This window comes from Magnolia sinica, chromosome 3, assembly GCF_029962835.1.
Source record: "Magnolia sinica isolate HGM2019 chromosome 3, MsV1, whole genome shotgun sequence".
Classification (NCBI taxonomy): domain Eukaryota; kingdom Viridiplantae; phylum Streptophyta; class Magnoliopsida; order Magnoliales; family Magnoliaceae; genus Magnolia; species Magnolia sinica.
The window spans coordinates 19,384,243-19,409,653 of NC_080575.1; the positions used below are offsets into that span (position 1 = coordinate 19,384,243).

Consider the following 25,411-nt stretch of genomic DNA (forward strand, 5'->3'; position numbering starts at 1 on the left):
CTTATACCTTAATTAGCTTAACTTGATTTCTACTTTTTAAATTGAAGTGATTAACTTCAAATAATAATAAAAGCTACCTTTTTAACAAGCGCGCGCACACAACATCACAGTGGGATTTCGACCTCATACTGAAACTCTTGTGAGTTGAATAAAAAAGCTACTTATAATTAGTCATAAACCAAACCTACTAATCTCAAAGAAGTTACTTATCTACTGCTCTTAAGTAGAAAAAGTAACTTATTTGGTGGTATCCAAACAAGCCCCCCAAGTCACAGTCCCAAAATCAGATTGGTTGAACAATCCTTACTCTTGATTCGTGGATACTTGTTTGTGGAATTAGGATCATTGGCATGATGTGCCATAACAGCCATTACGGACACCATAAAGGCCTGTAGCAACCTTTCCATATTATCAGGTCACAACAGCCGTTGTGGGAAAAAAAAAAATTTGGTTTTCAATCACCGTTACGGCCCCATATAGGCCGTAACAGTCCATTACAGGACAGATACAGGTTTTTTGGATGTTTTTTCGAAAAACAAAAAAAAAAAAGAAAAGAAAGAAAGAAAAAAAGATATTACCGTCATTGGGCTATTATGTCCCATATCGTAGAGGTATTTGTGGTGGCCATTACAGCCACCGTTGCCATTACAGAATACCTTGATCATTGGATAGTTTCCATTTCTAATAGTCCAATAAATGTCCACCAATCCAATGGTTGGATAATCAAATAAATGTAATTTTTGTACAAGGTACATCTAAAATGGGAAACATAATTTCTATAGTTTAACTTAATTGTATGTGACGTATGCAATTTCTAAGTAATTTTTAAGTGCCTGCGTATCAACCATTTCGCTGCCATACTATCAAAGTTTTTTTTATCACAAGAACTCGTACAATTTGCAAGGCCATCTACATGTAAGATAATCCTTTGAGAGATGCAAAAACTCTCCCTCCGACAATCCTAGGGAGTAGCTTCCACTATCATACTGGGGTATTTGATGATCTTACGAAATGACATGAAATGCTCTCTTGTAATAAGCTTCTCCTACTGACTGACACCGGCTGAAACATCAAAACCAGGAGGAATAAAAACGACATCATCCCACTCCGATGAAGAACTCTCCTACAATCATATTACGTGTTAGTGGCAGCACATCATCTTATGAATTCACATGATGCAAGCAAGATTTTGGTAGTTGAAGCCCTTACCTTCATCCCCTTGATTATTTCCTCAAGAACACAAACCTAAAGGAAAGTGATGAAATGTGTTAAAATCTTCATTTCACAAGCTAAATCAAGAGGCACAAAAGACCGCACCTGAATATCTCCCTTACTGAAGGCAGGATTTAGATTCTTCTGCTGCTGAGATGCTCTTAGAAGCGACTTCTCTAGATCCTCCTTGAAAAATATGGCAAAAGCATTTTAAATTATTACGTTAGAAATGACTGAAAGGATACATGCAGAAGCCGCTATCTGCTTGACTCACCTGTCTAAAGAAAACTGGACGATATCGCTTGTTTTGGCTTGCCAATATCAAACTTCGTGACTGAAATTCAAATTCGAGGGGGAAAAAAATTTAATGACGAATTCAACTTGAGGGAACATGGGTGAAAATGAACCTCACTGTGTGATCATCAAGCGTAAATAAGTGAAAGAGGCATGGATAAAATCAAAGTAACATCATGACAAGCCAACAGTTTGCAAATTCTCTCTTAAAAGAAGGCATTTTTTTTCATGTTAGGTTAACAATTCAATAAAAGGCAGAAAGAAAAAAAAAAAACAATTTTACAAAAGAAAAATCAAAGGCAGAATGTGATCCTCCGTCACTTGGCCGCGACCAACCAAAAAGTAAAAAGGCAAAACACCACCTAAAAAACTCAGGCCAACACACCCAAGGCCAACTACGCAAAAAATAAATGATGCAACGGAAACATGTGTAATAACTAGGTAGAGTCATTCTACCAATCTGATGGCATCGCATCGCACCAACAGTTCTAATGACATCTCACCAGAAGAATAACAATTCCCATAGTGGGAAAGGTGGAAGAAACACTCAATTCACTATTCAAAACATTATTCCACTAATTGCTTACATATGGCCTTAAAGATCTTTATCTAGGCCAAAATACAAAAATCTAAAGAGATCTTACACAAATCTAGACTTTACAGCTTTCAAACTACCTAATGACAGAATAAAATCCAGGAAGGATTTGACACATGGACTTCCGCTAAAACAGGAAAATAGCCAATTATTTAAAAGATTCTACGTCTAAGAGGGAAATAAAAAGACCCTAAAATAGGAAATACCCAAAATATGCCATTAAGTCCAAGCCATATGAGAGTTCTAGTGATGCCGTCTGTTCAAATCAGTAGACCACACAAACCAATTGGACCATTGAATCGGGTCCATAGATCACCCAACCCTTGATCTGATCAATTTGAACATTTGAAGCTAAGGTGCTCATGTTATATATAGCACAGAACACAAATAGTTAGGACCATTGAATCAGGTCCATACATCAGCAGACCCTTGATCTGATCAATTTGAACATTTGAAGGTGCTCATGTTATATATAGCATAGATAATCGTACAGCCAGGTAATTAAAGCAACCAGTGGAGAAGTTATTGAGGAAAAAAAAAACTCACATCTCATCATCTCTTATGGCAAATGAAAGGGGAGCAAGGCAAACTACAAAAGTGACCTTTTATTTTTAATCAGCCTGTAAGTGAAATACAATGTTTAAATAGGAGGACATTTGGATAAAATTAAAAAACCTGAAAAACAGGAACTCCAGAGAACCCCTCAGCAGATTCGCCAACCTTCTCCTTTTCCTGCGAAAGGTAAACTTGGTTAAAAGCTTTTGATAGAATATCAGCTGCACAAATATACGTAACCGAACAGACAAATAAAATACTTTCCGCTAATGTTACCCTTCCAATCCTCACTGCTAATCGAAGATAATTATGTGAACATCATTACTATATGATATCATGATTAATCTTCTCATATTAGCCAGCTTAGCAACAGTCAATTGGATTAATCATTCCCATCTTATGACAAATAAGCAGCCTTCATTCCAGCCTTCTAGCTGAAGATAGACTATTTCCATCTCCCTCTTTCACATTCACGTGCAGTCATGTCTTTTGTTCTTCCATGCCAATGATTTTGGCGAAGTTCATAATGGTATCATTAGTGAATATAAATAGGACTACCTAGTGCAAAAAAATCAACTATTGTCCAAGATTCTCTTTCCTATTAGTGAAATATTAGAGGCAGCACCTCAGATTTTGTACTCTTCTGAACAAGAACTCTCTGATAAAGGACCTGCTCCTAATATTTTGTTGGAGAACCTGGAGCTTGAATGTGCTTCCAGGATCTGTGAAAATAATGCACAAGATGGCCATTCAATGCGATCCACTTCCCGTTCATTTGGCTTTATCAATCCACCTCACAAGGTCATTTTTGAGAAACCAGGGATAGAAATCTACCTCTGAGATCTGCAAAATCAAGAAAAGATAACTGAAATTCCTTTTTTGATTGGGCTATGAGGGAGGATCTTGATGACTATTCAAAAGCTTTCCCTTATGAGGTGGTTTGTTTCCTTGAATTCGTCAATTCTGGATTCACCAACCCAGGGATTTGCTTCAAATCCAATGTTTGAGGCCTCCACGAATTGGCAAATCTCAGGACTAACGAGTCCGCCTACTGCCCCCAAAATCTCCAAAAGCAGGGATTGACAACCCCTGAAGGATACTACATTTGTCCATCCAACGCCTGCCCTTTGAAGACATACTCTCCAGATGAAGAAACTGCATTGAGGAAGAAGAGAAGTCAGACTTCTGGATTTTGTTCTTTGATGGCGCAATGAACAGCAAAGGTAGTGGCGTAGGGGCAATCCTAATATCACCCGATGACATACCAATATCAAATCTCCAAGTACAAAAAATGTCGCAGAATATGAGGCCTGTATCGCCAGATTAAGGAAAGCCATCACGCTCGGGATCAAGATGTAGAAGGTGTGCAGAGATTCTTTGTTAATTATCAGTCAGATGAATGGGGACTGGAAGACTAAAGAAGAAAAGTTAATCCCACACCATGTTTACCTTGATAACATGATTGAAGGAATCAAAGAGATCTCATTCACCGCCATGTCTCGGACCAACAACCAATTTATGGATGCCATGGCCACTCACGTTAATGATGAGATACCTGAAGGAGCAGATCGTTGGACGATCACTGTAGAATTGCAATCAGAGCCTGCTTTCTTTTCTCCAAATCAACGAAATTGAAGCAGTCCTAAACAACCTTCCATGGTATGCTGACATCAAGTGTTATCTAGAAGAACAGTCATACCACGAAGATGCAACCCCAAACAAACAAGTGATCCAATGGCTGGCTAGTCAATTCACCATTGCTAGGGGTGTTCTATGGAAACAGTCACACAATCAAATCCTCCTTCAATGTGTAGACGAGAGAGACGCATCCAGAATTATGAAAAGATTCATGGAGTTTGTGGACCGCTTAGAATGGGCTCATGATGCAAAGAAGATTTTGCAGCTCAGGTTTTACTAGATGACGATGGAAATAGTTGCCAGCACGTCAGGAGGTGCTTCAAGTGCCAAGAGCATGGGAATCAGATCTACGCACCGGCAAACGAGCTCCATAATTTAACAACCACCTAGTTGTTCACCATGTAGGGACCCAATGTGATCAGGAAAGTCAGTCCCAGGCATAAAATAGGCACGAGTATATCCTGGTGGCAGTTGATTATTTTACCTAGTGGGTAAAAGCGGCATCTTTACACAACCATCACAGCAGCTCAAGGGGTCAAGTTCATTCAAAATCATATCACCAGCCGATTCACAATGCTAAATGCCATTATCACAGATAAGACAACCAATTTTATGAACAAAAAGGAGGATGATTTCCTGCAGCAGTTCCGTATCAAGACGCACCGTCCAACTCCATGTAAACCACAAGCTAGATGGGTGCATAAATACTTTTCGACATTCCAGGGCTGTTGTCAGCTTGGCGCAGAAAAACTTTTCCCATATCCTAGATCTGCACCCTGACTTGGTGCTTTTCTGTCTGTCATATGCCCCTGGGCTACAATGACTCGTACCCGCATTGCTAGATATTCAAAATCAATTAATCCATTGTCCAGATCACCTAGACATCATCTATGAAAGCTTTCATCCACCCAACCACATTCGGACATTCAAACTCAATTTCCGAAGCCAATTTATCCATACCATGCAACTGTTCCCTCATACAGAACCCCAATTCATAAATCTGCATTCTGTCATCTAATTCATGTAGATATCCTGCATTCGCATTCCATTCATGCATCAACCCCGAGGCATTTATTATCCTATTCATTGCATTCACCCATTCACACAATCATTGAGACATCCAAACCATCTATCCATACATTTTGAAAAGTTTGATGTAAAGTGAGAAAAGAAGGGATGAGAGAGACAAACATGGGCAATCACTTGAAGATGTAGAATGACGAAAATGCTCCTCACTTGCAATGCAACAACCCACAGGCTTAAAACCAAATCTAAATACATGTCTAGGTCCCATGCATAAAAACCAAGCAAATGAGATCCAAGGGCGGTCCACACATGGACCCCGGAAAGACTACCAACAATGCTCCCCCTCAAGTTGGAGCATATATATCATGTGTGCCCAGCTTGACAAAGAATCGATCTAGATGCGCACGACTTAAAGCCTTTGTAAACATGTCTACCACTTGGTCTTGTGACTTGATGAACGGCATATATATCTCCATGCCAACAACCTTCTCTTTGATGAAGTGACAGTCTACTTCAATGTGCTTGGTCCTTTCTACTTCTCTGATGAAGTGAACGTCTATTTCAATCAATCTAGACTGGTTGTTTACAATGTGAGTTGCAGCCTGATAATCGCAGTACAATCTCATACATGTATCAACCAGGAACCCAAGCTCATACATGAGTCTTCAACCAAATGAATTCACAATGTGGGCCATTGCTCTGTATTTCACTTCTGCACTTAATCGTGAATACACTTTGCTTCTTGCTTTTTCACATAACCAGATTACCTCCAACGAAGGTCCAATAACTTGTGGTAGACAGCCAGTCAAAAGGTTGACAGCCCAATCAGCATCTGAATACCCTTCTACTCGTAGATGTCCAATCTGTTTGTAGATAATGCGATAGTCAGGTGCTCCTTTTAAATATTTGAAGATGTGAAGCACAACCTCCAATTCCATACAGGAAGTACGAGAAGCCTACAAGAACTGACTAACTACAGTGATTGAATAAGTGATGTTCGGTTGTGTATTCGTCAAGTAAATTAGTTTTCCAACAAGTCTGTGATACCTCCTTGATCTATACCCAGCTTCTAATCCATGAGGGTGACAACGAGCTTGACTCCCAAAAGACCTCTCTTCTAGTAAATCCAACACATACTTTCGCTGCGACAAATTAATTCCCATCTTCAATCTTGCATTGCAACTCAATACCCAAAAAGTATCGAAGATAACCCAAATCTTTGGTGTAAAAGTGTTGCTGTAAAAATTTCTTCAACTCAAAAATAACCACACTCAGTGTTCGAAGTATTGGTATCGTTACAATTTCCGTTGGTCGGGGATAGGGAAACGATATCGATATCAACGATAATATCGCCGATAACTGGAAATGCGGGGAAACGTGGGGAGAATGGTGGAATTTTTCAATAAAACTTGGGGAGATGCTAAAATACACATATTTGCATATTTAGGAATAAAAAACTGCAAAAAGAGTACATACATAATAAGTTTTGATTTAATAGGGGGCCTAAAAGCACGAGTAATGAGGACATCACTTCACGTACACCTTTGCATTCGTATCAGAGGCGAGCCGCACCGATTTTCCTATGGCTAGGCGAGTACCCGTGATCATGTTGAAGACCCCATGTGCATATGCGAGCATCTGGAAGACCCCACACTAGGAAGATGCACATGGCCTGCTATATGGAATGATCTAGACCGTTGGATTGGAGGGACATGACGATCAGGCCGTTGGATCACATGGATCACATGATCAGGCCATTGATCATAAATCGTCCACATCAAGTTTTTTAGACTTTATCACCTTTTAGGATTTAGTTTTGATCATTTTATGTTTGGACACCATTATGAGTTATTTTAGTATATTCTCTTTAGACTATGGCTATTTTTATTAAAATTGACCTCTCTCCCCATTAGATTTTGAAGAAGAGAGAGAGAGAGAGAGAGAGAGAGAGAGAGAGAGAGCTCCCTTGCTTTTCTTCTTCTTCTATCTTCATGTGATTTGAAGATATCTTCCATATGATTTGGAAAAGAGGTTAGTGTGAAGCCGATCTTCATCAACGGTGATGTGAGGTGTCCATCTATCCCCACATCCTTATCCATTCATACACCATCAAGGTATTTCGTTTTGAAATTCTTCGATCTTCAAATCCCAAACATTCACCTTTCTTCTAATCTCCGTTACCCATACCCATCCACAAGTCAAACCCTGAAAAAACCCTAAAACCCTACAAATCTAGCCACACGTGTGACCTCTCTCAGGTTGGCCGTATAGACATCCCATTATCCCCTTTGGTTTCCCATCACCTTTGAAGCAAAACCCTCTTCTTCCTTTTCCTAAACCATAACCTAAACCTATAGATCTCAAACTTTCCTATTTTTCCAAACTACCAAACCCTAACTTCTCCCATTCTTTAATCAACCCAAAATCCTTACACCCCTTCTACCCAAAACCCTAATTCTCATATCCTAACACCTAAAACCCTTAACCCCTTCAACCAATTTGATCCCATCAACCCTAATTCCTAGATTTCCCCAATTTCCCTAACCCTAATTTTACCATAGGTAGTATTAGATCTCGTACTTTGAAATAGACTTTTCCCTATGCTAATTGGATGTCCCTACATCCATTAGATCCTAGTTTCATTTATTTAATGATCTTGTATAACGAGGTTTGGTAACCTAGGCTAGGATTATGCATGATATTCTTTTGGTTTTCTTGGTATTTGAGATGATAATGGCAAGTTTTATGTTTTTTGTTAATTACTTTGATTTTGCTACTTGATCTCACATAATTTTTTGTTCATGCCTTGGTCCTACATCAACGTGTTGTCGTAAGAAACCAATCCAATCATTCCATCCAACCTTCCATCCAAACATCCATCGATATTTCAAAATATCGATAACACACGATATTTCGCCGAGAACTCGTTAACAACTGGAAAGGAAACGAAAGAGAATTGTCTCGATATTGCCCATGTTGCAATAACGATAATATCATAATATGATTGATATTATTGTCAACAATTTGAACACTACATACAACCATGTTGCCCATAAAAATTTTGAAATGAGATTTTTTTAATAAACAATATTTTGGCAATATTATCAAAATATTGCTAATACAATGGCGATACTAGCAACGCCTAGAATTTACACAATTGAAAAATATTGATGACATAAATACGTTAGCGATACAAGCAACACCTAAAATTTAGACAGTCAAAAATAATATTGGCGATATATTGCCGAGATCGATACATTTGCAATACTTAGCGATGTTGGAGCCGGTGCCCTGGAAAACCAATGTGAGCTCTAATCTATTAGTCATGTGGATGTGGTTGGGAGCAATCTCAGTCGTAGATCGTGATGACCATGAGTCCTTGGTGGACATCCCATTGATCCTCAGTATATAGCGTTGCCTTGAATCTTCATTATGGGTTTATTGAGTAATTCCTTTGATAGTCCTTGGGAACTTGAGGTTGGACATGACTGTCATTGACCTTGGAGAGTCATGGTCCATGGATCTCAGTACCATGTTAGACCATGATCGTCACAGGTGCATGGGACACCTATGGACATCAGTTCATGAGATATACGGTCATCTTGTGTGAGGGGACTGACTTAGGTCAGGATGGACAGTCTCCACCATTAGGAATCGACTTGGTGTCGGTGTATGCCTTACCCTTACCCTACACAAGAGTGAGTGTGTCATGAATAAAGGATCCAGGTTTGGACCTTTGGTCACTTACATTAGTGGATCGAGATCAAGTCACCAAGCTAAGGGCCCTTTAGCCTGGACTGTGATCATGAAATCAAGACTTGATGATATATGAAAAATGATTAATCCTTAAACCTGAGGATGTGTAAGGGGTCACAATCTTGATTGGTCAGCTTTGGCACTTCCTATGAGGTCCATGTAGGGGCCAATAAAATGGATGTAGCTAGGTACTTTCATGAGGAACCATTGATTCTTGCATGGTCCAACAAGGGATCCACTGATTTGCCTAGGAACATGTTTATGGCTTTGATCTATATATAACACAAACTCATCAAGTGATTTTTCCGTTGGGCACAACACTTTGATTGTTTTAATCGGGTTTTCAACAGTTGAAGTTTTGTTTTAACCGTTAAAATTGCTTTGAACACACTTGATGACAACTTAATAGTCCAGATCCGATGGTCTACTTTTAATTGGCATGGGATATGATCATTAGTGGATGATCATGGCAGTGGAGGGATTAGATCATAAGTATATGCATATATAAGGCAAATTGACGCACTTCCCTTACAGTAAGTTACAAAGTTGTGCATAGGGTGGAGGAATACCATACTGGTATTCCCCTTAAACCCTAGCTTCCTCCTTATTTTGTTTGATCCTAACCTAGAGGAGTAGATATGAGAAGCATTAGACACATTTCCCCTTGGGTGTGTGAAACAGAGAAGAGAGAGAGAGAGAGAGAGAGAGAGAGAGAGAGAGAGAGAGAGAGAAGAAGTTTTTCATCATCTATTTCATCTTTGTGTGATCCATCCTTGTGGATGGTTGTGGGATTCCTTGGCACCAACCAGAAGATATTCTTTGGGTTGTCTAGATCTCTCCAATATTGGGGATAGATCAAGGAAAGACCTCCTAGTTTGGAAGACCATCATCGGCATTGCATCAACAGATATCGTCACATTCATGTATGATCTAACTTTCTCAAGTTACTTGTTCGATTCGAGAAATTGTACATGATCGTATTCGGGAGATCTTGGGTTAGGATTTCATCTTTGAACTTGGAGAAAATCGGATTCCGTATTGCAAATTTGATGAAATCCAATCAAGCGATATATCGTCAATACCTGGAATTTTTGAGAATACCAGTATTATCAGTATCACTACCAGTGTTATGAGTATCACTACCAATGTTCTCAGTATCATTAGGCTAGAGATACAAATAATTTCGAGGATATTTTAATAATATAGGGGATACTTTGAACAATGCATGCATTATCACTTCCAATAGCAACGATGTCATCTACATACACAACTAGCACAACGGTACCTGCCTCACTGTGTCGCATAAAGATAGAATGATCAGCCTAGGCCTAACTAGGCTTCATTCCAAACTCAAGCACTAGTTACTAAATTTATCGAAACAAGCTCAAGGAGATTGTTTTAAACCATAAATCAATTTCTTCAAGAGATATTTTGGCAGACTCCCCTTGAGAAATAAAGTCAGGCGGTTGCTCCATATAGACTTCTTCAACAAGCTCTCCATAAAGAAAGGCATTCTTCACATCAAGCTAATGCAACGGCAATCAAGATACGCAACAACAAAAATGACAACATGGACAAAGTGAAGCTTGGCCACAAGGGAGAAAAGGCCCTGAGTAGTCCCCCAAGGTCTGAAAATATTCCGTGCAACAAGATGAGCTTCTAAATGGTCTATCGAACTGTCAGGGTTATATTTGACTTATATACAACCGCTGGCACCCGGTCCCAATGGCACGTCTTCCTACAGGTAAATCAGCGAGGACCCAAGTTTGATTTTGATGGAGAGCATACATCTCTTCCTCCATAGCCCGTTTTCACCCATCACTATCAAGAGCTTCCTGGAAAGAGTGAGAAACAGACACGAACAATAAAGACAAAGCAAATTTTCAAAATGAATGAGATAAGCCATCAAAGGAAACAAAGTTAGATATAGGATGTTTAGTATAAGAACATATACCCTAATGGAGGACAATGGGCAAATCACCTTCAATCAAAGGCATTGGGGAAAGACTCCAGAGAATGATATTCAAACAAGATAGAAGGATTGATATAGAGGACATGTTGGTAGGCATTCCATCGTCTATTTTGGCATGTCTTTGAGTAAACCTACCAGGTCGGAGAGGTGGAGATCATTCAGCAATATTACGTGAGTAGAGTTATCGTTTGGCTCGCAAGGCACTGTCCGTCGAGCGCAACAAAAGGACTATTTAGGAGCGCCTTGTTAAGCATTAGTAGAAGATGCCTCCCCCAAATTTATCCAAGTCCTACTCGTAACCCTAAATTTTTTAATTCCCCAACTCCCCCAAATTCCCATATCAAAACCTTTTTTTTCTTCTTTTTTTATTTTTTTGCTAAAATCTCGAAATTTCCAAAACCCTAAAAATCCAATTTTTCGATGTCCTCAAGTCCTTTAAGGCCTGTTTGGATTCATGAAAAGCATGAGAAAGAAAATAGCGTTTCTTGGGAAACCTTACTTCCAAGAAATTGCTTGTTTGCTTTTCAACAAGATTTTAGTAGAAACTTAAGATTTACTTTCAAGTTTATTGTTTGGCAAAACAAAGGAAAAAATTTATTGGAAAAACTAGCATGTGCCAAATTAGCACATGGCACATGTGGGATGCTTAGAGATGAACAGTTGCACATGTGGCATACACAACATATGTGAGCACTTAAAGCTAAATTGTTGCATGTGCAGTATATGTGAGGTGCTTGAAATTGAATTGTGGCATATGTGGCACAAGGCACGCATTGGCACATTTGACATGTGGGCATTAAAGCTACTTGAAAGTACTTGTGCACATTGGCACCATTCACACATGGCATATTTGAGGATTGAAGATGGACAATGGCACATGTGGCACATTGGCGCATGTGAGGCTCTTTGCACATGTAGGGCACAAGTAAGATGAATGGTGATGCATGTGGCAAAATGGCACATGTAGGGTGCAAGAGAAGATGGATGGTGAGACATGGTACACTAGCACATGTGAGGCTCTTTACACATGTGGGGCATAAGAGGAGATGGATGGTGGCACGTGCCATAGCCACGTGTGTAGCATAACCAAAGATGGACAAAGTTTCATTTGGCACATGTGACACATGTGAGGCGATTGAGGCGATTGAACATGGATAGTAGCACATTTGGGCTTTAACCCTTGAGGAACTCATTTTCCTTCTATCGTGGAAAAATGCATTTCTTAGGGGTGGAGGTGGGAAAATATATTTATTTATTTTCCAACAAAAATAGAAAGTGGGTAATGGTGTTTCCCACAATTTCCCACAAAGAAAGGCTTAACAAACAAAGGAAAGTAAGTTTCAAAGGAAACATCATTTCTTTTCCCATGCTTTACATGAATCCAAACAAGACCTTAACCAAAATTTTCAATTCTTCTAAAATCCCTAATTTGTTCTCTCTTGCATGGCACACATGGAGACTCAAACTGATTTTAAAGAGTCCAATGTAGTGCTTAAAAAACTAATAGAAGAAAGAAATCCAGAAGAAGATTGCATGAGTTATGGAAAATCTAAGAAATTTAGGAGGAGCTACTTCCATGAAAAGCTGACTCCAAGTCTCCAACTAATTTGGAAAAGGCTCAAATGATGATGATATAATGATGATGTATTTTTCACATATCAAAGTTTTGATCCAAAAGAAATGGGAAAATATGCTAAAAAGACAACCTTAATGGGTGTCAAAATACCCAAAGCATTATTCTTTTATATGCATATAAGGATCCCTCATAACATTATGCACGTGGCACATAAGCATACCTATGCCCACAGTTGGGGCCAAGACCTCGCCTAGAGCCCAGGCAAGGTGTATGTGACCTGAAATGCCTGGCATGTGTACAAATTGCCTTTGACTACATTGAATGCACTAGTTTCCCAAGAATTGACTGCCATTCACTTTTTCTTTCTTTGTGCTACCAACCAAGGTGTACCGTTGCGATAACGGTGGGCATAACGGTGCCCATAGTTACCGATACGGTTATAGGTCGTATCGGCCATTACAGCCCCGTAACAGCCGATACGCCCCCTATAACGGTCAGAATTTTTTTTATTCTAAAAAAAAAAAAAAATCCAAAAAATATTCATTAAATCCAGAAAATTCTAAATATTCCAAATATACATTTATTTATAATTTTGAACGTGTTTATGGTGGTGCAACAATCCAATCTTTGGTGAGAAAGTTGTATCGGGTAGTTTGATGAATTTATGAGCCTGACAACCTGGAATTGACTGCAAAACTTATAGATTTAATTTTCTAACTATCTAATATCAGTAATAGATATATTATAATGAATTTAATATCAAAATATCTCACATGTATAGGTGTTTGCTAATTTTTAAAAATTGACCGAAAATAGTCTTAAAAAAAAAAAATTTCCAGTTGCATAATTTGTAAAATGCACATTCATATGTTCGAATTTCAATAATGCATCATATTTAGCCATAACAACAAAGATTCAATTTTTAAAAAAAAAAAATGTATAAATACCTATTTTTGAAGATTTTCTGAAAAATGACCCACAGAGCTTCGATTTAATAAAATCCTTAAAATAACTTGTTTTGATCTTCAAATTGAAGCTAAGAGTGGTCGGAATTTGCAGTAGAATAGTTTACGAAAGAATTTGGAAGAGAAAAGTGACAAAAAAAATGAGAAAAATCATAACTTAAAAAGACCAAAAAAAAAAAAAAACCTAGGCATTTATGACCGTTATGCCCTTTTTGTTACAAGGAAGTAACAGCCATTATGGGGCATAACAATTGTTACGACCCTAGTAACGGCCGATCTAAGCCAAACACTGGGGGGGAGGGGGAGGGCGGGTCACTGCTTCGACCCCTGTATCATGTAACGGACTCGACCATTACTGTTACGTATCGGCCGACACGTAACCGATTGGGTACACCTTGCTACCAACAAAGCATGAAAAAAGATCCCAGTGCCCCTTGCCACTTCCCTGTCTAGGCAAACAAGATTGAAGGACATCGATCGTGCCTTTTCGCTTCCTCTTAGCCCATGCAACAAGATCATATATTCCTTGATTAATGTTTAATGCTTTATAGTTGTCAACACCAACAATACTAAAGGAGATTGGTATCTCTATCCCTTTTCCTTCTTGTACGTACATATAAGGGTACCTCACAAGATAATGCAAGTGGCACATGAGCACACCCATTCCCACACTTGGGGACAGTGCCTAGCCTAGGGCCTAGGCAAGGTGCTTGTGAAATGAAATGCCTATCACGTGCACGAAACACCTTTGACTACATTGAAAGCACTAGTTTCACAAGAATCAACCACCATCCTTTTTCCTTCTTTACTCCACCAACATAGCATCACGAAAGATGTTAATGTCCCTCACCTCTTCCCTGACTAGGCAAACAAGACCAAAGGACATCAATCATGCCTTTTCTCTTCCTCCTACCCCACGCTAACAGGATCATATGCCCCTTTGGATCATATGTGTGTAATGCTTTCTTGTTGTCTCTGCCAACAATACTAAAGGAGCCTGCTTTCACGCCCACCCCGAGTTTTATAGAGAATTAACTATCAATTTTTAAAACAAAAACTGCAAGGAGAAACAATGAAAACCCCCTTGGCCAACCAATCAACCAACTCATTCATCTCTCTCTACAAGTGGGTCACGAAAAAAGTTTAGCCTTGAAGCAATAAAAGAAATAAGATCATGACCCCGATTTCTCATGACGGCCCGAGAAACAACATTCCAAGAATCCCCTTCAACAATAAGCGGACCCAAGAATTTGCTTCAGAAAATCCATAAGACTTCTCCAGGAGCCTTGGTTTCTGCTTCATAAGAGTCTCCAAAGCCAGCTAGACCAAAGAGCAACATATATGCTTTGCTTCTTTCCTCGGGCCAACTCAGCCCCAACCTGTGTCATGCCAACCCTATGCATGGAGTCCACTTCCATCATGATCTCCATTGCCCTCTAACTCACTAACCCCGCACCTCCTCAATGCCTTGGACACATGACTAAACTTATACTCTTTCCATGTGAAGCTAGCTAATTCTGTTCTGATATCATTGGCACAAGTTCAAAAAAATAAAAAATAAAAAATAAAAAATTCAAAGCAATCTCCATGCAATAATCTTGCAAGGTCTTGCACCAAAGTCAACAGAAACCATCAGGCCCTGCAAAAGATTACGGAAGCCTATATGCTAGATATTATAAAACTAGTATATCCGTAAATCTTTCTTGACCAACACTTAAGGACCTAAATTTCCCCAACTTTGGCTGGCAATGAGCCAGTACAGGGCTAAGCGGAAGCTAGATTTTGAATAGGCCTGACGCCCGCAGTTCAAAACTTGGGCCTGAGAACTTTTCAGGCCCAACAAATGACCACCTGACCCCCAACTAGTCCCAAATGAATATGGAACATGAAGAGTAAACTGCACAGCTTGCTGCATGCACTATCAATGGTCACCACTTATCAATTTATAAAACAGGTAATGAGCATGTTCTAGATAAATTAAGAAGGAACTTTTTAGAGACATGAAGTACGCAGTTCTGTCACAAGTCACAACCAACACAGAAGAACCCTTAAGGGTAACTTGTCACAAGTCACAAGTCACCCTTAAGTCATTCTAGATAAATTAAGATGGAACATTTTAGAGACATGAAGTATGCAGTTCTGTCACAAGTCACAACCAACACAGAAGAACCCTCAAGTCATTCAAGCATTCCACGAAGCAAACGAGCAACATAGCATTCCTAGTTTTCATATACAAAGATGAAACCCCTTCATAACATGTATCTTACAATTGTAGCAAGCCATTTTATGCCCACCCATGAACCCAATACCTAATTTGTTATCAATGTTTGATGCAGCTACGCTGGCCTGCCATAACTCAAATGGATCCCGCTCTATACAATCAAGTTCCAAAAGCACAAAAGATGAATCCTTCATTTTGTTCATAATCAAATCATAATGATGTTACTAGAAAGAAGTATAACCCTCATTGAAATGGGAAAGGAAATTGTTATCTTATTGCAGTATACTAAAGCCAACAAACCACTAACCTTAAGTGCATTCATGATCTGATACGAATCAGGTATGAACCTAAAGGCAACCCCGTCAACCTTTAGTTGGAAAACCTGTGATGCATTGCAGTTAGTATAAAAAAGAGGAAGTTGCAAAAGATGAAAAGCAATAACAAAGTATTGTCACAAGGTGTGTCCTATTCAAAGAAGAGCATGGGCATTCTTCCTTTATTCAGTAAATAATGATTTCGTAGTAGAAACAAAACCAGGTGCAAAAGTGTCTATCTCGGAGTGGAATTTTTTACATTGGTTAAAGATGACAAATAAACAGCTAACAAGAGGGAAACTGAAAATGAAGATACACTAGGGCTGCAACTTGGATTCAGGTCATCCCGAACCTGATTGAACCAACCCAAGTTCAGGTTGGGTTGGGTTGGGTTGTCAAGGTCCTTGGTTTGGGTTCGGGTGGGAAAACGCCAACCCAATTTGACATCAGGTTGTGTTTGAGTTGAGCGAATTCAGGTCAGGTTAGGTTGGGTTGGGAACAATTATATGTATTTGGGTCAGGTTGGGTTGAGTATAGAGGAATTTGGGTTTGGTTCAGGTTGGGCACCTCGGGTTGGAATTCGGGTTGACACAGATTGCCATACAGGTAACACAGATTTCCACAATTTGAATGGTCCATTGACATAAATGTATGTTGAATGTAGAGTGGATATGTACATGAATGTGACCCACCATACTCTCCCAGAATATCATATAGTCTTTCCTCTAGAATGTGTCCATGCCATAGTCAATTAGTCATAACCTACTTAAAACCATGAAAGCTGAGAGCCTGGTTGGATGTACATGGACACCCAGAATGAGGATGATGCTGAATAAGACCTGACCTGCCAAATTTTGCAGAATCAGATGTTTGGCACATCGTGTAAAAATGCAGGAGGGATGTGGCCAGTGGCCTACACTCCCGCCCAAAAACAGGCCCAAAATGCAAATGCAATAATAATGGTTCCGACCCCCTTTCTTATGATGTTCGCATTTCAATCAGTCAATGCGGGTCCAACGTTCAATTCCAGATTGTGTGATCTAGATTATGGTTAATTTGCGATCTGGATCTCTAATTTTACCAACCCAAAATGATAGATTAACAGATCGAATATAGAGAAATAAAACCAAAATCCCAAAAGAATGCATGGATTTATGTGATTCACCACATTCGGTAACTCATCCACAACAGAACACAATCAGGGAGTTTTCACTTTCCAGAAGTTTTGTGGACAATCAAAAGTTAACTCTAAAGAAGATTTTATAAATGCTTAATCCTGATCGGCTGATCCTACTCAACAAGGTAACACATTTCACATACCAAAAATACCCCTCAAAAATTTTGGTACCTGGGCTTGCACCCTGGCCACACCACTTAACGACCAATTGTACAATACACCCACAAATAAGGATTAAAACCTGGCCAATAGAGGGATTGAAACCCGGCCGATAGACACGTATGCCTGGGACAGTTCTTCTATCTTCTTCAGATACTCTAAGAAGGAGAAGTATATGCAGAATATGCTGAAAGTATTCAAGATAAAGAAGTAGAGATTGCCTTAGGTACTTAACCACTAGTAAAATAAATTTCTTATCATCATATTAGGAACAATTCCTATAGGTTATGGTCCACCATGCTCCGCTACATAAAGAAATAGTAGCAGATATTATAAGAAAAGCATTAAGATGTAGGAAGAACATAACATAATGAATCAATTCAGATGTCTTCAGCAGTTGGAATCTAATCTTTGCCTTAGGTTAGTACTCAGCCAGCGCCTCATGCCAAAACACCTAACATCATCAACAACGGCTAACGGCTACGGCATTACGGCCATACAACACCTCTTTATCGACTCGCTACGGCCAAGTGCAAGATGCCTTCTGAATGATTATATTTATGCTTTTGTTTTCTTACATGCTAATGTTCCTCACCATTCTACTATGCTTTCAATGGTGAGAGAATAAGATAAACCAAACATTAAATCTTTATTGATGATAAAAACTTACATACTAGAGCTTTTCCCTTCAGCTATCCCTGAAGGAGTTAGCCTTCCATAACTAACGAGAAACTTGCTTCTTAAGAGAGGAGAGGTTGCGTCCCCCTTACATTGATACAAACCCCTTTTTATAGATTTGAGCACACTTGAAAAACTCAAAAAATAAAAAAATAAAAATAAAAGATAAGTAATTGCGTGGATAGCAATCAATGCTCTGAGTAGGCTCTGGTTGCTTTGCTTTATTCGTTGTCAGCTCCTTTGTCAAAATCACGTGCTTCTGGCATCGTTTCTAATTCTCTGTAAGTGCGCCTTCGACTTTAGGCGTGGAGTTGCCTTTAGTCAATGTGCTGTCTCTTTTTTTTTTTTTTGTTTGAAGACACAAGGTGTCCCCACCTCTTTTTTGAAGTGAACTAATCCTTGCGGATACACGCAATCACCCACAACCACGTGTATCGGGTAAAGCCAAGGAGGGGGATCGAACCCTCACCTATAGGGAGCAAACCTACGGTGAAGACCATTCTCCCAAACCTCGTTGGGTTCTTTTTGATGAGATATCTTTGTCGCGTTTTCCTTTTTCGGGTATAGCGTTGAGATTCTCCATAATGGTTCCAAAGCTTTCTCTTTAGCCTTGTTGAGTAGTCCTAGTCAACGTGATCAAATGCTTTCTCTTTGCCTTGTTTGCATAAAACGCCCCTTGCTTCTGTCTCTATGGCGGGCATCAATGCATTCATGGGCTATATGGGTACAGTCAAGAATTTTCCAGTTGACCACAAAAGCTTCCAAGGCTTAATGCTAGCGAGGACATAGCTAAGCCTAGAGACAAGAAATTTAGCCGGGATACACGCAATCACCCACAACCACACGTATTGGGTAAAGCCAAGGAGGGGAATCGAACCCTCACCTATAGGGTGTAAACCTCCGGTGAAAACCATTCGCCCAAACCTCGTTGGGTTCTTTTTTATGAGATATCTTTGTCGCTTTTTTCCTTTTTTGGGTATAGCGTTGAGATTCTCCATAATGGTTCCAAAGCTTTCTCTTTAGCCTTGTTGAGTAGTCCTAATCAACGTGGTCAAATGCTTTCTCTTTGCCGAGTTTGCATAAAACGCCCCTTGCTTCCGTCTCTATGGCGGGAATCAATGCATGGGTGCAGTCGAGAATTTGCCAATTGACCACAAAAGCTCCCAAGGCTTAATGCTAGCGAGGACATAGCTAAGCATGGGACAAGAAATTTGACCGGGATTTTGTAGCGGAGCCTAATAAGGCTGATGGGCCAAAAGTCCTTAAGTCGGTGCGCTCCTTCAATTTTAGGGATAATGGCTATGGAGGAAGCCCCCACTTCCTGCAACAATTGACCTTGGATAAGAAATCAGAGATGAAGTTGATAAGGTCATTTTTTACAAAATCCCAAAATACTTGGAAAAAAGGCCAATGGGAACCCATCAAGACCCAAGGCTTTGTCTCTACCAATGGAGAACACAGTGGCCTTGATTTCTTTTTTAGAGAATGGTGTTATAAGAGGCATGGATTCCTTGACAAAGATCTGAGAGAAGACAAGATTATCCGACTTGGGGCGCAGCCAACTGAGGATAACAGGTTGTTGTAGTAGGAGATAAAGTGATCACAGACCAAATGGTTGTCCTCCACTCTGTTACCATCAATAGAGATGTTGCTTATCCTGTTGCATATGGCCATCGCACTAGCGATGCTATGAAAAAAAAAAAAAAATTTTGAGTATTTTTGTCCCCCTTCTTGAGTGAACCTCGCACTAGTAATGCTGCGAAATAAAATGAGTATTTTATTCTTCTTCTTTTTAAACAAATGGATGGATCATATGTAGATTGGACCTACTTTTGTAAAAATTATCTTAACTGCCCATATTAATGACCATCAATCAAATGGTTCATTTTTGTTAGATGGTAAGTGGTGCTTGCATGATAGCCCATTCTAAAATGTGTGCATGTAAACTGTTACAGCCCATTCTCAAATGGTTCATATGTACATGATGCTTGCATTGATCAAGTGGTTCAAGATAAAAATCAACTCCAACAAATTGGAAAGAAAATAAGAATTTTTAGTTCTATTTTGCTTACCATAAGTTTCGTTCCACATTACAGGTATTTCATATACGTGTGCCTACTTTTATGGCCCACCTGATGATTAGTTTAGCCTAAGAATTTGCTCAACTATTCATCTAGATGCACTTAACAAAATCGCATATTTTTATCCAAGCTTTCTTATGTGTCAATCTGACTTTTAAATGATTCCCTACTCCAAGCTCTGGTTCGTGCTGTGAACATATAGCTTCTTACCTGTAACTAACTTACAAGTTATACAAACACAAAAACGAACTTACCTGTAACTTACAGCTTACATCCAAACAAGATTGCCTGTAACTTACTTTCACCTGTAAGTTATCTATAACTTACAACTTAAAAAACTCACAGCCATCCAAACGCACCCTAAAAATCAGGTTGATCCAACCATCAGGTGGCCAACCACAAACTTGAACGTTTTTGGGTAGGTGTGACACACCCAATCGTTAGATTAGCCTAATTTTATGGCATCCAATATATATGGTGTTGGACCCTGCTGGATAGCTTGGATACCAGTCATGCATCACAGTGGCCACACATGTGGGCGAAAACCAAAAAAAAAAAGAAAACTTCTAAGATGGGGTATCTTTGTCATTTGCAGCAGAATCCTCTAGCATCTCTAGCAGCAAAGAGGCAGGTGTTTACCATTATCCCTGATGATGATGATGACGATGATGATTTCTCATATTTTTATATTATTTAAACAACTAAATAATTAGCTTAAAGTGTACAGAAATAAGTCAGAAATCATGAATTATTCGGGAAACTTCTTTTGTCAGGAATGGTTTGTCCTGTAGAATTTTGTACAAGAGATTCCATCACAATCAAACCAAATGTTCACAATTCGATTCACTTCCACATCCAAACCCAGGAAAAAAAAAAAATCGTGAATCCAAAATCCAACACTTACCTTATTCAACGCGACAGCGACAACCTTCGACCCCTGCCGCATGGTAGGATCCATGGCCTTCATCTGCTCCAGAAGAGCCTCTGCATCCTCCCTCTTGAAACAAAAGAGCCCCAGAGACTTTCTCGACCTCACGCCCGACACCAGAACGAACTCTTCTTCAGCATTACTGAGGGCATAAACTGGAATGCCAGCGAGCCGCTCCTCAATGGCTTCGGCGGGCATCGTGTGGGGCCTAGCAGGGACCTGGTTTTGGGAATATGCCCGGGCCCAGACTGGAGATTTAGCAGAAGAGGGGATTGGGTTGGGGGGAGGGGCAAAACTGGAAAGTGCTTGTTTGGCTTGGGTTTGGAGGTTTTGGAGGGTGGTTTTGAAATGGGTTTGGAAAGAAAGTGTGGGGTTTGGGAGAGGAGAACAGGAAAGGTGGTGTAGGAAGGAAGAGAGATGGGTTTGGATGTTTGAAAAGGGGTTTTGGAGGTTTGGGCTGAAATTGGGGAAAGCCATTTTGGGAAGAAAGGGGTTTTGGGGTTTGGGGTTTTTTGGGTTTGGATTGAAGTTGGAAAATGGCATTTTGAGAGAGGAAGAGAGAGAGCTGCGATGGAGGAGAGCGGTGGCGCGGAAAGGGGTTTAAAGGGGTTTTGTTTCACGAGGAGTGGTAGCAATGGACCGGGAGGGCTGGCCTTGCCGGGCCAATTTTGAGCCCATGGACTTGGTGCGAGTAGGGATGCAACTTGGATTTCGAGTCAATCCGAATCCGACTGACCCAACCCGAATTTAGATTGGGTTTGGGTTGAGAACCTTGGGCTGGAATTCAGGTCCGGTCTCAGGTCGGGTCCTGTCAGCTTGACCCACAACCTGATCCAACCGGCCCAAGTTGCACCCATGGTGCGAGATCTGGGACCCGAATTTAAACTAGGCATGGTGTCTGGGCCAGTTCCAATCATGAATGGCATGGCCCTTGCCGTTGGCCCAATCAAATCATCAAGTTGGCCTCCATTGTACAAAAGGAATGGAAGCCCCTATTTAGGAACATGTGTAGTTTGAAAGCTCCTCGAGGCCTCTTTGGTCCAGAGGATTAAATGGTATGGACTTGCATTAGATGGGATCAGCACCATTATTGTACAATGATTGCATGTTTGGAAATTCCATAGTATTTTGACTATCCAAACCTCATGTTTGAGATAAAATTCCTGGTAGGAGATAAACATTCGATTAAGCAAAACCATGTTTGATGGACTATAGGATTGTAATCAACAAACCAAATTCACATCAGATTAGTTACTTGTAAATATATATTCTAGTTATATATAACTAAAATGTCACGTGTAAAGGGCATATATAGATAGATGGCATGGATTAAACACATGCATCAATGTGGGACTCACATGTGCAATGGATTTCAAAATCCATTGGAAATATTGGAAATCTTGCATGGGACTAAATACAACTTTATTCCATGTAATTTCAACCCTTTCCATCCTCCCCAAACACAAGATGAAATTTGCACCGGACCAAATGCAATTCCATCCCACCTAAACCCACATACCAAACAGGCCCTTGGGATCTCGGGTTATGTTCTATGATCTAAATCTTTATACACAGACTCATCTTGGATGGAGTGGATGACTCGGAAAACTTTGAACTAATATGAAACCTTAGTTCATTTCACTCTTTTCTGACGAGGGACAACCTCAGCCTGGCCCTCACTTCGAGGTAGGAGTTTCTTACATGAAGGCACCGGTTTGCTACGTCCGAGCTTAATTGGACATGCTCTAATGTCGGTGTTGATAGGCCAGAGTCAGAAATTATTTTGATAGGATCCACATTCCATTGAAAAGATGGGCTGGGATATATGGGCATATGGCCCATCCACACTGTCATGCAAAAATCCAATCTTTTAATTCCCAAACAATTGTTCATGGTCACATTCCAATGAAAAGATGGGGCTAAGATGCCCTAATGTATGTTATGCTTGATTTGTACAGTTGTAATGTACTCTTGAATTTGCATCTTGAACTATTGTCATCCTATGAGTGAATTAAATGGAATTAGTTGTAGACTTACCATTTATAAATTTATTACACCTTATGTTGGCTTTGTTAGGTGGAATAACTTTGGTTGTGTCCCTAAGTAAACTTAGTGCTTTGTTAGCTTTATTTGTATCTTCTTGGCTTTATTTATGCATATTTAGCTTGTTAATGCCTTGTTGGCTTTGTTGGGAGGAATCTTTTATTTGAAATCATATATTATTTGGTGATTGTAAGGTCTACTTGTCAAATCAAGGTTGGACACCAATTGTAAAGGTTTTGTTTGAATAAATTATTTGTAAATTGGACCAAATTGGATCAATAAAGGTTGGATTAATCATGCATCAATAGCACATTGGCGTTATCAGGTGGTTAGAAGTTGTGGTATCATGTACAATGTTTACTTTTGTTGGTTGCTACCCCACAGTTTGAACAACCCTTTTCGGTTTGCTAGCCATTATGAGCACATACTAAGTTTGCTTTTGCTTGTGGCTAGTCACCATTATTCACGAACTAGATACTGTGGTAGCACATATGTTAGTGCACTCACCTTGCACATTATGTTTATCAATCATGTGAGTAGTTGTGTCAAATAGTCAAATGAGTCCTTGACAAATGAATATGGACGATGCAATTGGAGCTGAAGCTCAAAGTACAAGAAGCTTCTACGATCTTAATCTTACTTATAGATGACCTTGACTCAAATAGGAAAACCCACTTAGATCATCTATTCAAGTCATTCTAAGTCTATATTTTCTACTATTCTAATGTTGGCTTTAATAGGTGTAATTACTATATTGTATAAAGCACATCTTTGTTTGTCAAATTTCATTTAAACAAAACAGCTTATGAAGTGGTTCGTCTAATGTGGATCAAGATGTAAAGTTCAAGTCTTTACTTCAAGTCAAGAAAGTTCAAAATCTACTAAGTTCAAGACTCTATTGAAATTCAAGTCAAGAAGTAGATCAAGATGGAAAGTTTAAGCTTTACTAAGTTCAAGATGAGTGAGTTCAAGTTCTATTACATTTCTACTAGAAGATCAAGCTTTATCCTCAACTACAAGTTCTATTGAAGAATCAAGTAGAAGAACAAGTTCTGTGAAGTTCAAACATCCAATCTACTTCAATGATTCAGTCTTTTCAGGTATAACAGACCCTAGAAAGACCTTAGGGTAGGTTCTTTTAAGATATAAACTTAAATGAGTTTTTATACTTATATTAGACTAAATTTTGACTAGTTTAGGCTAAGATTCGACTAGTTTAAGCTGTGGCTCGACCAGTCTAAGAAATCTTCGACCAGTCCTAGTTTTAAACTTAGAAAAATGGATTTTTTCATTACTTCTTTGACCAGTCGAAGAGAGGCTTTATACCAGTCAAGGGTTGTTCGACTCGAAGTCCAGCAACTAAATTTTGGCACCCTCGACCAGTCAAAGCCCATGCTCGACCAGCCGAGCAGGGCCCTCGACCAGTTGAGCAGGGCCTTCGACCAGTCGAAGTTCTTTTTTATTCGATCGCACCCAAAATTTGAAAATTTGTTAATTTTTAGATGAGTCGAAGAATGTCTTTGACGAGTCGAAGCAACAACTTTTCTACCTATAAATAGAGGCCTTCTCTCAATCTGAAATTATCAATTCAAACTGATAAAAGCCTTCATCAAGAGAGAGAAGTTCCCATTATTGTCAAGCTATTACATGGTATTTTTAATATTCTTTTAATAGCTTTTTTATTTTGATTCCTTAATCTCCTATTTTATTAATCTTATTCCATAAAGAGAGTAGATACTCTTCTTTGAGATCTTGAGGAATTCAATATAACACCCCGTACTTTACAGTACTCGAGTGTTACCATGTAGATTAATTTAATATAAATATATAAATAATGCAACCTAAATATATATGCTATGAAGTGTATATACTTTGTAAAGATTTAAAATTTTATGCTAAAATGATATGTACGTATTTATGAAAATAATATTATATTAAATAAACATAAGGAATAATAATTTCACAACATAAAATTAAATTACAAATAATAATATAGCATTGAATATCTTTTATAAGCATGTATACAAAAATCATTAGATACTTTAATGGAGTTGTATATTATTTAACAATATTATCAAATACAAATTTAATTTTTATTAAATAAGATATTGTACAATCTTCAGTTCATTTATACGTATAATACGATATTGTATATTATAAATTATGTATATTAATGAATGTGTGAACAACAGCATATAATTAGTAGTATGTTAATATTAAG

At 39.1% G+C, this 25,411-nt stretch overlaps 1 protein-coding gene across 3 annotated transcripts; it reads right to left on the minus strand.

Moving 5' to 3' along the window:
* Positions 1-653: 653 nt before the first annotated feature.
* Positions 654-21,800, minus strand: LOC131239645 (protein TIC 22-like, chloroplastic). Of its 3 annotated transcripts, none has more exons than XM_058237442.1 (7): positions 21,124-21,798; positions 16,118-16,192; positions 2,777-2,833; positions 1,487-1,546; positions 1,318-1,398; positions 1,210-1,245; positions 654-1,062 (listed from the first exon to the last, which is right to left on the minus strand). In XM_058237442.1, exons 1-7 carry the CDS (start codon positions 21,688-21,690, stop codon positions 982-984), a joined length of 957 nt encoding a protein of 318 aa, XP_058093425.1. In that variant the 5' UTR covers positions 21,691-21,798; the 3' UTR covers positions 654-981. The 3 variants fall into 3 exon arrangements, with proteins under 3 accessions (XP_058093425.1, XP_058093426.1, XP_058093427.1); XM_058237443.1 differs by having other exon boundaries at positions 654-1,123; positions 21,124-21,796; XM_058237444.1 differs by lacking the exons at positions 654-1,062; positions 1,210-1,245; positions 1,318-1,398 and adding an exon at positions 15,899-15,998 and having other exon boundaries at positions 21,124-21,800.
* Between the last annotated feature and the right edge of the window lie 3,611 nt (positions 21,801-25,411).